Source organism: Aethalodelphis obliquidens, unplaced genomic scaffold, assembly GCF_003676395.1.
Source record: "Aethalodelphis obliquidens isolate GAN/ISIS:26980383/991018 unplaced genomic scaffold, ASM367639v1 scaffold100, whole genome shotgun sequence".
In the NCBI taxonomy this organism is placed as follows: Eukaryota; Metazoa; Chordata; class Mammalia; order Artiodactyla; family Delphinidae; genus Aethalodelphis; species Aethalodelphis obliquidens.
In genome coordinates this window covers 464,871-479,629 of record NW_020838044.1, presented here as the reverse complement: position 1 = coordinate 479,629, position 14,759 = coordinate 464,871, and the positions used below count along the sequence as shown (strand labels likewise).

The following is a 14,759-nucleotide window of genomic DNA, read 5'->3' as shown; positions in this document are numbered from 1 at the left end:
AGTTGGGGTGGAAGACAGTTCCAAAAAGTGGAGCATTTTCATTCAACATTGGACAGGTTTATAGATAAGGGGGCAGTCAGTTGGCAAAGAGGTACTAGTTGTACAAAATGACACAGTAACCCAGGAGCTAAATGAAGGCTAAAGAATCTTCCACTCCACCTTGTAATTGTCATTTCCACTGGTCATCACATTGCAGGCCTTACCCTACTTGACCTTTCTTGATCATCTGGCACAATTAACCATCCACCATATCCCCCAGGTCATCCTTTGTATGTCTGATTAATTTTTCGGGCATTAGCTATAACCTGCAACCCAGATAGATAAGACTCCATTTCCACTTAAGGCTTTTCTCCTGAACTTTGGATTCCAAATTTCCATTTTCTTCTCATGTATCCATTCGCAGATGTCCTGCAGTGACCTCAAATTTCACATATGTAAAACCAACCTCATTAGTCATCACCACCAACTTCCTCCTCTTCCTTGTCTTAGTTAAAGGTCTACCGTTCATACACTCACCCAAACCTGGGTGTCAGCCTTGACTTACCGGCCTCCTTCATCTTCATTCACTTACCTATTCTTCTTAGTGCTCCTCCTAAGTCTCCCTAGGAGAGAGATACCATATCCACTGATATGGTATTGCTATAGATTAAACAAAAGCTCATTGTCTCTTGTTTGGACAGCTACAAACTCCCTGCTGTTAATTTTACTTCCACTATGCAATTTGCAACACGATCTTTATTAAAATCAAGTCTGATGTGTCACTTATTTGTTCACTATACCTTCCATTCCTCACAGAATAATGTTCAAACTTCAATTAGATGGTGAGCCTCTCACTGATAAGAATCATGCTGAACTGGTGTTCTGACCTCTAGGAAGCCATGATGGATAGATGAGTGAGTGGACAGACTGACAAATAGAGTAATGAGTAGAACTGTGGTGTACCAGGATTTCTGGGTCCTGAAAATCACTGTAGTCTTAGAAGCAGAAGCAGGAGGCTGTGGGGGATTGGACAGTTTCTGGTTCTACCCTTGTAGAGACTAGAGCTCGAGTGGTTGTGGGATAAGTGGAATAAAAACCTGATCTGAATCCCTGGCTGATACTTTAAGAACGAAAGATAGAAAACTGAGTAGACCTTTGCATTCCTTTCTAGTATTTATTCAAGTTAAGGTTCATGCCCTGAGCATTGATCATCAGGCCTTTGACAAGGGACACTTGGGTTAGGTTAATAAGTAGCAAGAAAATGAACTGGCTCATGGAACACCTAATGACAAAAATGCCTCTATTTCTGGAGAAATCTACTCCCTTTCCATTCAGTCCCATTTTTAGAATTCTTGCATGGCTCTTAGTGTTTCTCCTCCCTGAAATATGCTCCCTTTTCTCCCTACAGTTCCAATATCTACCCTTCTTTTACTTCCTCTCCAAGCTCTTCGTCAATCATTTAACCTTATCCTGTCCACCCAGTAGTCATCTGAATTAAATTGTTCTCTGATTAGTTTGTGTGTAGGTTTTATGTCTTTGCCAAGGTTAGGCTGTGTTGTGGTAACTAAAAAACCCAAAACCCCAGTGGCTTTAACACATACAAGTTTAATTTTCACACATGCCCTGTTTGCTTTGGGTTCTTCCCTTCTAAGTAATGGCTTGGGGATCCAAGCTAGTTCCATCTTGTGACTATGAATTCAACACATGGCTCCTGGGCTTGCTGCTCTTAAGACCTATGGACTGGAAGTGAGCAAATCCGTTTTCTAACATCAGAAGTTCATTGGTTAAAACTGGTCACATGGCCTCAACTTAATTATATAAGGGGAGCTGGACAAGTAATGGAACCCATGGACTGTTTGGGGAACACTATTGTCTCTGCCACTTTTTTATTTTATTTTATTTTTTTAAGAGTTTTGCACTGTGAATAACCATCCTCTAATCACCTTTTTTTTTGTTTTAATGGAAGTTTGTAACATTTTATTTTATTTTATTTTATTGGCCATGCTGCATGGCTTGTGGGATCTTAGTTCCCTGACCAGTGATCAAACCCGGACCCTCAGCAGTGAAAGTGAGGTGTCCTAACCACTGGACCACCAGGGAATTCCATCTGCCACTTTTTATTTCCTCTTGCAGAGTATATGCTTCTTCACTGTAGGGAATGTGTTTCTCATCTTTTGTATCTATCCCTTAGTACCAAGTCCAAAGTCAAGGTGCTTAATCTCAAGTTGTTACTCCTTTTTCCTAAATAGGAATATTTCAACCCAAATACAATCCTTGATAGTGTTGAATGTGGTAAAAATACTAACCATTAAGCATTTGAAATAGCTCTTCTTTTTTGTGGAAGTTACATCTTCTTTGGATGTTGTCTCCCCTGGGTTCAGAAACCTTTTATATTTCATGATCTATATCCCTGAAATTTGTCTAGTCTTCATTCATCCTCAAAATAATAATTACTTGGTAAAAATGCAGTTCATTTCTGAATGAAGAAATTCATTCTTATTAATATTTGACTCTGACAGATTATTAACTCAAGTACATTTCAAGTGTTATAAAAGGTCCTTTAAGGTTTATATATATATATATTTATAAGACAAACTATGCAACTTGGACACAAACTTGAAGGTTTGGTGATTAGTTTATGTCTTAACATTTGAGGATTTGCATGGATATAAAGAGCAGGCAATTCCACTCTCTTTTTTGCTGAACTTGAGTTGACTTCTTCACATTCCCCATGGCAACCTCAGCGATCAACATGTACACGGACTCTGAAGTGTGCTGCCAAAACTTTCCAACCTTAATAATGCATAGTTATGAACTCCATTATGTGACACTTTCTCAGCCAGTCACTGCAAAGATAATATAATTCTAGAGTGGCATTTCTTTCTCCCAGTACACCACCATGAAGGTCTAGTCCTAGACTATAACCTTTGGGGGCATTTGTGGGTTTTCCCTGCTGTAATATATGGCTAAACTCCCCTTGGCCCCTTCTTACCTTGACGATCAATATTATAGCTTGCTTTGCATCCTCTCATTTTAAACAAAGAAAGTAACATTGGAAGGCAAATATTGCTGGAGCAGATGACTTCGGTTTATTGCATCTTTTCCTTTAGTGGGAGTGCAAGGCTCAGCTGCTCTAATATTTAATAGAAGCAGATCCCCATTTACTTATCTGTTTAATCGCTCTTTTATCTAGGCCAGCTGCTGCTCCTAGGTGCTGCAGCCACTCCTAATTGGAAGGAAGTTGCCTTGGTATCCTAATGGTTTAAACCTGCAAGATTGTTATCTAGGACCTGCACCCCAAATTGGCATCTGAAATGGCTCTTTTATAAATAGTATTGCAGTATTTTATCATAAGAGATGAACTTTTAGAATATAATTTTATTTCATCCTTCTACCATTAGGCATTTTATCACATGACTTTTACATAAACTGAAGCTTGATCATTGATTTCATAACCAAAAAATAACTTTGGTTCTATTTAACATTATTTAAAGCCTTTTATATAAATTAGTTATCTTTTTTAACTCATCAAGACAATTTTTTACTCAAGGGTAGTTATTATTCCTTCCATTTAATTATTTGGGTCAGTTTAATGATATATTAATAATTATTAAAGTGAACTGAAAACTATTATATGGTTGAATTCCTGTTAGAGCCCCTGAAAAGATTTGAAATCAAAGCCTCTTTCCAAGTATTAGTTTTTTGGTTTTTTTTCTCCAAAATATTGCTGTAGATCTGAGTGGTGAACACAGCATTGTGCAACTTCCTCCAAAACTTGATCAGCCCAACTGTCTTTTAGTTTTAATGTTTCATAAAAATAGCATATTAGCCATGATGACAAAAAACCTTCAAAAGCTTTCCTGGTAATTACTTTTCTGTGGCCCCTTTTAAGACAAATGATCTGAATGGGCATCGATTTGTTTAGTCTTAAGAAATAGAACTTCAGACAAGAGACAAAGCAGATTGTGTGATAATGTATGCATCGAGAGTCGCTTGTATTGGAAAACAAATATAATAGGACTGAAGTTTATGTATAAAAAATTAATGAGGGCTTCTCTGGTGGCACAGTGGTTGAGAGTCCGCCTACCGATGCAGGGGACACAGGTTCGTGCCCCGGTCCGGGAAGATCCCACATGCCGCGGAGTGGCTGGGCCCTTGAGCCATGGCTGCTGAGCCTGCGCGTCCGGAACCTGTGCTCTGCAGTGGGAGAGGCCACAGCAGTGAGAGGCCTGCGTACTGCAAAAAAAAATAAATTAATTAATGAATGATATGATATGAGTCTAAAGTCTCAGTGAAAATCATTTGTCTTACACAAATATGCCTACTGACCCTATGCCGGCATTGAAGATAGAGTTCTGCTCAGACTCCAAGCGCCTCAGTAACAGCACTTCTCTGAAGTACATTGAACCAGTTGGGACTTGATGAAAGAACGCAAGATGTAAATACCTTGAGGGCCTGTGAGTCACCACCTAGAAAGGTTCTTGAAAGGGTAAGAACATTTTATAGTTTGATCAATAGGAGCCTGAAAAATCGGCTGCAGGGTAGAGACAAGTTGAGGATTAAAAACTTTTGGAAACTTGAAGAATTGAATTACTATCCTAAGGAAGTTCCCAGGAGAAAAAGAGACAGAAAAGAGAGAGAGACCTTTTCATCAGATCCCAACCAGCAAGCTTTCTATTTGGTCAGAATTCAGCCAAACTAAATTTGACAATCATCAGCCCTTATTGTTCTAGTCCTGATGCAGCGCTGTGACGCACGAAGAGTTTTTTAGAGATCCAAGTGCCCACCAGTGTCGTTTTGGGCATATATCAAGAGGAAATGAAGGATGGTGTTGTAGACTTCAAAATCAGAGCAACTTTTCCATAGAATACTTCATCAGAAGAGGTTGTTATTCTATTTTCCCAGCCAAAACGGAATTTTACTTTGAAAATGTATGACACAGTGTTGCAGTTGGGTTTTCTGCTCTCTCATCACTGTTAGTTTCACGAAAGTTTTAAGTTGTTGCGTCAATATGGTTATCAGAATTTAGATTGTGTTTGGAACGGGGACAATCAATCTGATGGTACGGCCCCTGGAACAAGTACAAAAGTATAAATAAAGGAGCCTGGCTAAAAATTTCTGAACTCGGAACAGATTCTAAGAGTTATTTCTAGTCCTTTGGCTTTTGCCCTATCCTCAGAATATTTACAGAACCTTGCCATGAAATATGAGGAAATAAAAGCTCAGACTTTCAAGAGCCATTATTTATTGCTCTGCCCAGCATGAGCAGATCACAGTGTGAGCTGCTCGATGCCAAGTCCATGGAAGAAATAGGCCTCTTTCCTGGGTGGCAGTGGAGAAGGCGAGGGAATGTGGTGGCCCTGAGGACAGGGAGTAGTGGCAAGGAAAGGGTAAGCTCCAATCAAGGACTCATGTCCTCAGAGTTGGAGTTGCATCCAGCACAAAGCCCATTTTCCATTTTCCTATCTGGGTTACACAGAGGAGCCTTTGTGAAGAGCAGGTACATCCAATAAGAATTATGAGGAAAGCTGAGTTGCTTGATGAGATGCAAAGAAAGAAAGCAGAAGACAACAGCCAGTGGGAGAAATGAAGGAGAGAGTGTTGGGTAAGGTGGTCAGCCGAGTCTAGTTTATTCCTCACTTTGCCAGTCGCATTCATGCCTCTTGTGTTCCGTGGTCAGTGCTCACTCATGCCGGGAGCTGGGTGGCTTGCACTAAGCAACAACATAAGAAGGGCCTGTAAATGAGGGGCTTCTGTTCCCAGATCTGTTTTCTGGGTAAAGAGGTGCAAGTATCTGCATAGCTAGATCATCACCTTAGATACCATCGTTTCCTCTTCCTGAGGAACCCCAGAGCACTCCTGGAACGTGATGTGCCAACTACTGCCACGTGGGCTATCATAGGTTTTATGCCAAAAATAAAATACATTTAAAGCATATTACAACAGACCTACTTCACCAGGACATAAAAACACTTCTCTGCAGAGTCAGGAAAAAAAATACTTCTGAATTAAAATTAAGGTGCACACTCATTTTTAAACACTGACCATGAAAGATCTGAGGTTTTCCCATTTTAGAGATCATCGGGAAATATCAAAGCTTTCCTCAATCTCCTTGGATGGAAAACTTAAACTCCCCTCCTGTTTGGTGCTTCTTGTAGATTGTGACTCCCAGTTCAGGCTCTTTCTCTAACTCAACAGTAGAAGAAGAAAGTAGTGTAGGGCTTTTCTGGCATATAGGTCTTTCTGGTCAAACCAGTGAAACAGGTATCACAACTGTTCCGTTAGGAACCCAAGTTCACCTAACCTGGGTTCTAAGTCTGGGCACAGTATCCAGCAGAATGGTACTTTCATAGATTCTCTCCCCAGTCCAGTTCTCTTAGGCAGTCTTTCTTCTGCAACTTTGCATATTTCTAGCAGAGAGGGAAAGGAAAATACCTTTCTGTCCTTTGTAAAGGCCAACTTCAGACCTGGTAAAAATGACTTCGTAGAAGAGAGTTACGTATGAAAGTTAGTATGTTAGGGTAGAAATTGACAAAGAAATGCAGGCTTTGCTTTTCTCCAGAAAGGTGACTTTTTGCTCATGCGTCTTCAGTTCCATTAATCAGGAATAGTCCTTTAAAAAACAAAAAGCCCCAAAACCTCCTGTTCCATGCCCCAGGCAGTCTTCCTGTGTCAAACAATCTGTGACAGCTAGTAAGGTGTTCTGGTACTTTTCCCCTGGGACTCTGGTTGTGAGGCTTCTTGGAACCTCTATAAGAGGTTCATTTAGGCTGACAGAGCTGCCCTTTCTCTCCTGATATTTCCGTCAGTGTCTTCTCTTCTCAGATCCTTCTTCAGAGGATCATTCTGGTTGAGAAAAGTATAGGCATAGGTGCAAATGATGAGTTGTTTTCCTTCGCAGTCTGGAGAAATTATAACATGCATAGGTGCTCCTGGATATGGGGAAAGGAAGCAAAATATTAACCACCAGCATTTTCCACAAGCAGTGTGTGCCTTTCCTTTCAGAGATACCCTTTGCCCTCTGCCATGTTACTTACTTGAAGATCGCAGGGTCCTTCCTAACTGTTAGTCATTTTCAGGAACTGAAATGTAATGGAGATTGTTGTTTCTATTTACAGACAGGTACACTGAGATGAAAGGAAAATTAGCATTAGAATTGAATCCTGTCCTTTTTAAATTTCCATCTTTAAATCAAACTGTATTCCCCCCAAATTAAAACCAAAAGCAATAGCCCCTTAATGCAGAAAAATTCATGTGCAAATTATATGTGTTAAGTTTGCAATTGTTATAGTCAGTGTACTACGTTTGTAAATTATTTGTGTTTAATTCTTAAAACTGGGTGTGTTGAAAGAAATGTTCCCACCTAGCTTTCTCTTTTGCACATAAACTTAGTGCAAGTCCCTGTTTCAAGGAGCTTTATGTGGTTGGATTGAAATTGCTTAATAAACAATTGAAAAAGTTAAGCATAACCAAGAAGTCATTTAGTACTATGAGTCACTTTCCTGACAAGCCAATGAGGCAAGAGAACCCAGTTGCAAAACAATTACTAGCCCTGCCTGAGGGACCCTGGAAATATATTACAGATAATGTTAGGAAAACAAAGCAGTAGTGTTTTACCACTGCTGCAGAGAACAAGTTAAGGTTGCTAACCAAACAAAATAACTGACAATGCCAATTTTTACATTTGTTTCAGAACAAGGGACGCTCAAACCATCCGAGGTAAGGTTAACATTTACATTTTTTTTGTATAACTTTTGCATTTCAAATTGTTTGCTAACTTAAGCAGGCTCGAACTCCTAGAATGTTAAATGTGCCTTTTAAAATGGATAGAAAACAGCTAGAGTGAGCAATCAAGTGCTTGTGAGTGAAATGCACAGGGTAAATCAGAGGAATTTTCAGATACCATCTGAAGATCTTAGGTAGAGAAAAAATGTGAATATTTCATCTAAGAATGTGTGTGAGATGGGACATTTCAGAATCTTAGGTACTCACTTATTCAGGTAAATTTCAAATAAATATTGTAGCAATGTTGTGGCACTAATATGGGGGTACCTTTCCCTAGTTCCCAGCTACAGAATTCCACAAACCCTGAGGCTTATAAAACTTAATACATAACCAAATCAATTCACTTTTATAAAATTTATAAATCAAATAAATGACGCACTACATCGCTTTCAGTCTCTCAACTGTAAGTTCAAGCTGACTTCCTGCCTCATTATACCATCTAAAGTTGTTCCAGCAAATGTGTTTTCCTATTTGTTACTTTAATGTTTTAATTAAAATTTAAAAGTAATTAAAAATAAAAACTTAATGCGTCTGAAGGCGTTCTCTTGGAATGAATCTCTGATCCTGCTAGGACAGAAGGAAGGGTGGCCCTCATCCCAAGAAGTCAGTAGACCCGTCCCCTATCATGAAACAGTGTCACTGCCCAACATTCGCTAGTACTAAAAAGTTCTAAGGTTCTTCATCTAAGGATGTGGTTACGTGTTTCTGCCAGTTTTCCATTTGAGCACAAATGTGATTCATATCATGTCCTATTGATGAAATCAAAATCTGATAACATATCCTTTTGGTTTCACACAGAGTCTGAGGTCTAATGGCTTAGAAGTACGAGATCCCTGTCACCTCTCAGAATAAAGCTCTTGAGATATGGGAACATATGTATATGTATAACTGATTCACTTTGTTATAAAGCAGAAGGTAACATGCCATTGTAAAGCAATTATACTCTAATAAAGATGTAAAAAAAAGAATAAAGCTCTTTTAAGAAAATATGAAAGAATGAAAAATATAGCAGATTACAGGCAACCGGTACCTTGGGCGTCAACCAAAAATAATACATTTCTTACCTGACCACCAAAAAAAATCATAGCAATGAAAATTAAAATGTAAAATGTCTGTGATTAGTTATATGAACCAGAAATGTAGTAATCTGAGAATTTCAGAATAAAAGAATGACAAAAAACATTCTATGTCAAAGTATTTTAGCACATGACAATTATATCTCATTAAGAGTAGTATAGTATTAGTATGTTTTTAATAGGCTGGCATTTATATAGTTGGTAAAAATAATGAAAAGTACAGCAAGATGTCAAACGAGAGGTAACTGTTTTTACTTTTTTGCATAAGCATATAATTTGTACATACAGGGTATCAAGAATGTGATGTGAGGAAATTCACATGCACCCTTTAAGTGTTATCAGTTGACTATATTTTAGACTTTAGAATCTAGCTCAGGGAATGCATAACAGGATAATAGTATTTAAAAAATAGGTCATGCGAGTTCTGCTAGGGCTAAAATAAATTAACATAAACTTGTTTTTAGTGTTTAGTCAATAGGTAAGATTTTTCATCAGGACTGTAAGGATTCTTCCAGCAGTGTCAATGAAGATCTTGGAAAGTAGCCTTCTTTCTCTTACTCTCACTCTGTTATTAGATAATTGAGACAGATTTCCTCGTAGAGCTTTGAACTTTAACTCAATATTACTTTACCTTTATCCTCTTAGATAAAGGTTTACATGTATCCCCCCACCCCCGCCCTGGGCGAGATGGTTTCACTTGATTTTATTTAAGCAATGAGAAATGGGCGTATTTACAGACAGAAAGTGTGCTAATAAGAAGTGGCTAATGATTTTCACACTGATACAAAATAATGATACAAAATAATTCTCTCCAGGCATTTTATACTCTTAAAAATTACACGTAAGGCTATTCTGAAAGGAATTAATTTTCACATTGATTTTCTTAAATGCAGCATCAGTATTTTAGTGACTGGCTTCAGTGACTTGCTTAACTTCTGATTATACAAAGTGTAATTTTTATTTAATGTGTGATTCTGCTAATAATCTCTACTTTGGATGGATAATTATAGTAAAATCTTATACTGGCCAACCTATTTGGAAACTTTAGCTTAGCATAAGGGAGAAGTATAGCAAAAGAATGTTAAGAAACATCTTTCACTCCATACCTCCCCACCAAGACTTTGTGGAAGGTATATTCACTCTCTGAGGCAGATGCTTATATGATGTTTAGGAGTCTTCCCAGAAGTACCAATGAAGACCTTTTGTAAGCTCTGTGATTTTTTCCCCCCTCTCTTGGAGGTCTTCTTTTTCTCCATGTACCAATTCGTAGTCCTCTTCTGTTCCCCTGTCAATGGCCATGATTGTGAATTTTTAATTTCACGCTTCATTCTCAAGGTAGGTCAGTTCTCAATAGCCACAGGATCGCCCTGGGCCTCCCTAACCTGGGATGTTCATCTTGCCTCCCATTCTGGAGTGGACCTTCAGAAGCCACTTCTAGCTCCAGGAAGCAAGGTTATCATCACATATCTATTTAATATATATCTACTTCAAAGCTATTCCTTAACGTAGGTTTTTCTGCTTTTAAAATAGGTAGAGGAACCAAAGCCAGTTTCATATAGCAAATGAAACTTTGCTCGTTGTGTTGGTAAAACCAACAGAGAGAATTAGGTTTCTCCTAAAAGAGGCAAGAAGAGAGATTCTTGGACGATAAAGGCATTTCTTTTAGAGAAAGACAAGGTAATAGGTAATGAAGCAAGAAATAAAATCAGGTTGGTTGGTTGTCCCCACCCGCCCGTCCCCTACTTCTCGGTAGACCAAAGAAGTTGAGAATGTGCTGAAGACTGATTGTCGGATCTCATGGGGCTGTAACTGAGAGCTCCCAGGGGTGGCAACTGGATGTGCCCTCCTCTCCCTGCTAGGGACGGCATCTTGTCCAGCTCTATCGCAGGCTTTTGAGAATATAGGTGGGGGAGAGGAGTATGTTGGATAAGATATGATAGAATAACAGTTGAAATTTGCACTTTAACATTGTTTAAATAGGTTCTGCTAAACATTTCCAAATTTTTTACAATATAAAATACTTTTTAGGTGCTTTTTAAGTATAATAAATCTCAAGCTCTCCAATGTACTTGGTCTAAGTCGCTTCTCTCTTTTTTAAAATGCACCAGATCATAGTTTGTTCCACTGCCTACGCTTCCTGTAGAAATGTTTGTTTTCAGGATCACTGATTTGCAATGACTTTCAGGAGGAAAAACCTAAAATATAAATAGTAGGGTAATACTTTAGTAGCAAAATGTATCATTTACCTGAGTTTAAACATTCAAAATATCATGAAATGAATAATAATGACAATTATATCAATAATAATAAGCTATCACTTAATAATCCTCACTATGTGTCAGGAACTGTTCCAAGCATTTAACATAAGTTAACTCATTTAACTCTCACCACAAATGCTATGAAATAGGTGCTACTATTATCCCCATTTTATAGATGAAAAAACAGGCAGAGACTTCAACTAATTTGCTCCCAATCAAACAGGTGTCAAGTGACAGGGAGGGTCTGAATTTGAATTTATGCAGTCAGATTATATAGAATCCATACTCTTAATAATTGCACCATGTTCCCTATTTTAATCCTAACTTCAGGGTCATATAGAGTTGCTCTTGAACTGAAATTCCCTTTTACACTTTCTAAGTTAATAGTTTTTAAATAGTACTAGTTTAGGGCTAGTAGGAATAAGAGCCAAAGTTTGAATTCTTTCTTGCCTTCCAAGCACTGTGATAGTAAGAGGAGTTAGAGTAGTAGAAAAACAGCTTCTGTTGTACATTAAGAAGGTGGAGGAAAATGCAGGAGGTAAATAGCCACAAGACATCCATCATTATATATTTTCCTGTTGAAAATATTGTCATTTATGTAGAGAGCTCCAAAAATTTTATAAAGTTTTAGACAGAAAAGATTTCTTTTTTGAAAGCAGTTTTCTTCCAAGTGATTGGATATGAACCTATAACTCATCATGCTTCCCCGTTTTGTGCTTGGCTGTTAAGAAGCCCAGTGTGATATTTTCTTCTCCTCACTCACAGCGCTCTCTTTATACTAGGGTTTTTTTTTTTTTTTTTTCAGTATAGCCATCCACCTTGTTCAGTATAGCTTCAATGCTGATTTAATGATCATATTAGGCCTTCACAAATCCATTTTAAAAGTAGTTGGGTTAAAAACAAAATTTATATTTTTAATAATTCTCCAATTTGCTTTTACCTGAGAACCCTGACATCTGCTTTGAGGCCCATTTAACTTATGAATAAAAACAACAGGAAGAACCCTAAGAAAAACCCATGGCTAATGTGTGCTTGGCAAAGCCAAGTCTGCTCTGAATGAAACCAAGTCTCCACACACAGGCACAAACCCCAACACATGTAGAAAGAAAATTGCTTTTGTGAATATCTGAATTATATGGTAGTTACAGACTAAGCATTTCATCCAGTTATATAACGAAAAGTGAAAATCAAGTTCTTATTAATTAGTCAGATTACCATAGTTATTAGGTAGGAATTAATTTAATGCTTGTGAAATCGAATGTGTAAACAGGCATTTTCAAAGATTTAAAACCTCTTTTGTCTTGCATCTTATCTATAATTTTTGTAATGCACAATTTTTCTTATGGATTCCTTTTCTATAATAAGAATTTACTTTCATGGTTCACAAGCTGCATGGCTGTTTTGTTCCTTAAAATATTCAGATATCACTGATCCATAATTAAAACACCATTCTCATTTAAGTGTTTGCTAAAGTCAGAGCTTGAGATCTTTGTTTTGGGGTTGTATAATTTCTCCAGTCCCTGTCTTTCGGACTGACTTTCTCCAGGTCTGTCAGGCCTCAAAAATAGCTGCGTTAGAGTTTTGGAGATCAAAACTCTTCGTTGGGAGCATTTTCTAAGCAAAAATGGCTGCCTGGGCTTTGTTTTCATAATTCCTATAGTCATTATGACTTAAAAAAATGAGTCATAATCGCCAGAGATGGTGAATGAAAAGATATTTCTTTCCCATAGTGTTATATCAATGATTTATCAAATGCAGTGTTGTTCAAGTGGAAGACTTATTAGAGAAACAAAAATTATAAAAAGAAACCTTGGAACCAAGTGTTTTGATCAAATTTAGTCATACTTTTAAAAAAAAGTTTTTTTGGAGTATAGTTGATTTGCAATGTTGTGTTAGTTTCTGCTGTACAGCAAAGTGAATCAGTTATACATATACACATATCCACTCTTTTTTAGATTCTTTTCCCATGCAAGTCATTACAGAGTATTAAGCAGAGTTCCCTGTGCTATACAGTAGGTCCTTGTTGGTTATCTATTTTAAATGTCGTAGTGTTAAATGGAAAAAGTGCAACATTCATTGGACTTCCAAAGTGTCACAAAATAATACAATTTGATAACACGAAATCTTTGTTGTTCTTTGTTTTACCTTTCTGTACAGAAACGGACCAATGGACTCCGAAGAACCCCCAAGCAGGTGGATCCAGGTGTGTGATTAAACATCTATAATCATTTTTTCAGTTAAGTGATTATGAAAGTATATGGGAATTGCTGTAGAAAGTCAGACAGATTGTTGGCCTGTGTTCCTCGCAGTTTGGTATATAATGTGTGACCAGGAGGTGACCGTCTACTGTGTAAATCATTTACCTAGGACAGGGTCATGTGATGAGTAACCATCAGTACCACAGTCTTTCCGCAATCAGCAGTTGAGCTGGTTATTTGCTTACTGAACAGCCTCAGGGTGCCTGGTTAATGCTAACATATCCAACACCCTTTCCCTGCTCCCTCCCAAACCTGGAAAAAATCAACCAGCACTTAAAAAATCAGCATGTTCTGAGGGCGTGGGGGGAGGTCATAAACCAGACAACTTTGGTACCCTCCCCATTTGGGAAAATACTTTCCTTTATCCTATATCTATATTATTTTATAATACAAGAATGAGTTTAAGGACTTTGTGAACAAGTGTCCTCTCCAGAGACCAATTCTTTGTCTGCAGAGAGTGTTCAGTTGTTTCCTGTTTAATATCATGAGGTTGACCCTGTCATTATTTTCATATAATTATTTTTTGTCCATTAAGCAATGCCTTCCATAGTTTAATTACCCAAAATTTGTTGTGTATATGGTCATATTATTGTGAGTAAAAGATATTCATGGCTAAAGGATTCCAAATATATGAACTTAATAATAAATCAAGTAGAACATGAACTATAGAGTAGTCTTGCTGGAAAAGAATCTGGATTATGTGTTTTGTTTTCTCATCGTAAACAGTGTTCACCTAGTTGTAAAGTTTAGCTTTCAAAGCATTATAGCTTTTCACTGAAACCACACCCCTGGTAGCCATGCCAGTTTATGAGCTGTTTGAAAAGATTTATGGGAGCTTTGTTGCCTCTGGCTAGAAATTGCCTCACTTGTGTCCTGAGATCAGTTTAAATCTTTTAAGTACAGAACAAAATTAAGGCCATTAAAAAAATTAGGGGTTCTGGTTTGCTTTTTTATTGGTTCTGACTTTCCCAAGATGATACCCTTTGCAGAAAACTCTACAATAATATTTAAAAGTGACTTCTTCTGTTCTATTTAGTAGGAGTGTATGACTGTGAACATAATATTTTTTCTTTATTTTGTATGAGTTATAGTATTTCTGTTTCTGAAAATTACCTAAACTTTATAAATATTATTTTCTCTTTCTTCTGTGGGCATTTTCATTTAATCTATTCTCCCCCAAGGAAATGCATTTCTATATATACAGTGTGTCAGTAGGAACACATTTGACTTTTAACTATGTACATTATAGCCAGAATTTTTAGGAGCCCTTAGATTATTTAAAGGGAGGTATAATGAATTTACAGATTATAAATATGGCAAAGTGGACCAATAATAAAATAGTTTATCTTCCTTTATCCTAAAGGTGATGGCTTTCTCTAGGTATAGCTCTTCCGGTATTTATA

At 37.5% G+C, this 14,759-nt stretch overlaps 1 protein-coding gene across 5 annotated transcripts in view; it reads left to right on the top strand.

The window, feature by feature from the left end:
• The window catches only part of VAV3 (vav guanine nucleotide exchange factor 3), a 396,308-nt gene that overhangs the window by 250,258 nt on the left and 131,291 nt on the right, over nt 1-14,759 (top strand). For all 5 annotated transcript variants that reach the window (XR_003430677.1, XM_027096221.1, XM_027096220.1 and 2 more), the window contains 2 exons: nt 7,673-7,698; nt 13,256-13,301. Coding sequence is in view for 4 of the 5 variants with exons in the window: in XM_027096221.1 (XP_026952022.1) it covers nt 7,673-7,698; nt 13,256-13,301 (72 nt within the window). In the remaining variant the exon portion in view is untranslated. The remainder of the gene's footprint in view (nt 1-7,672; nt 7,699-13,255; nt 13,302-14,759) is intronic.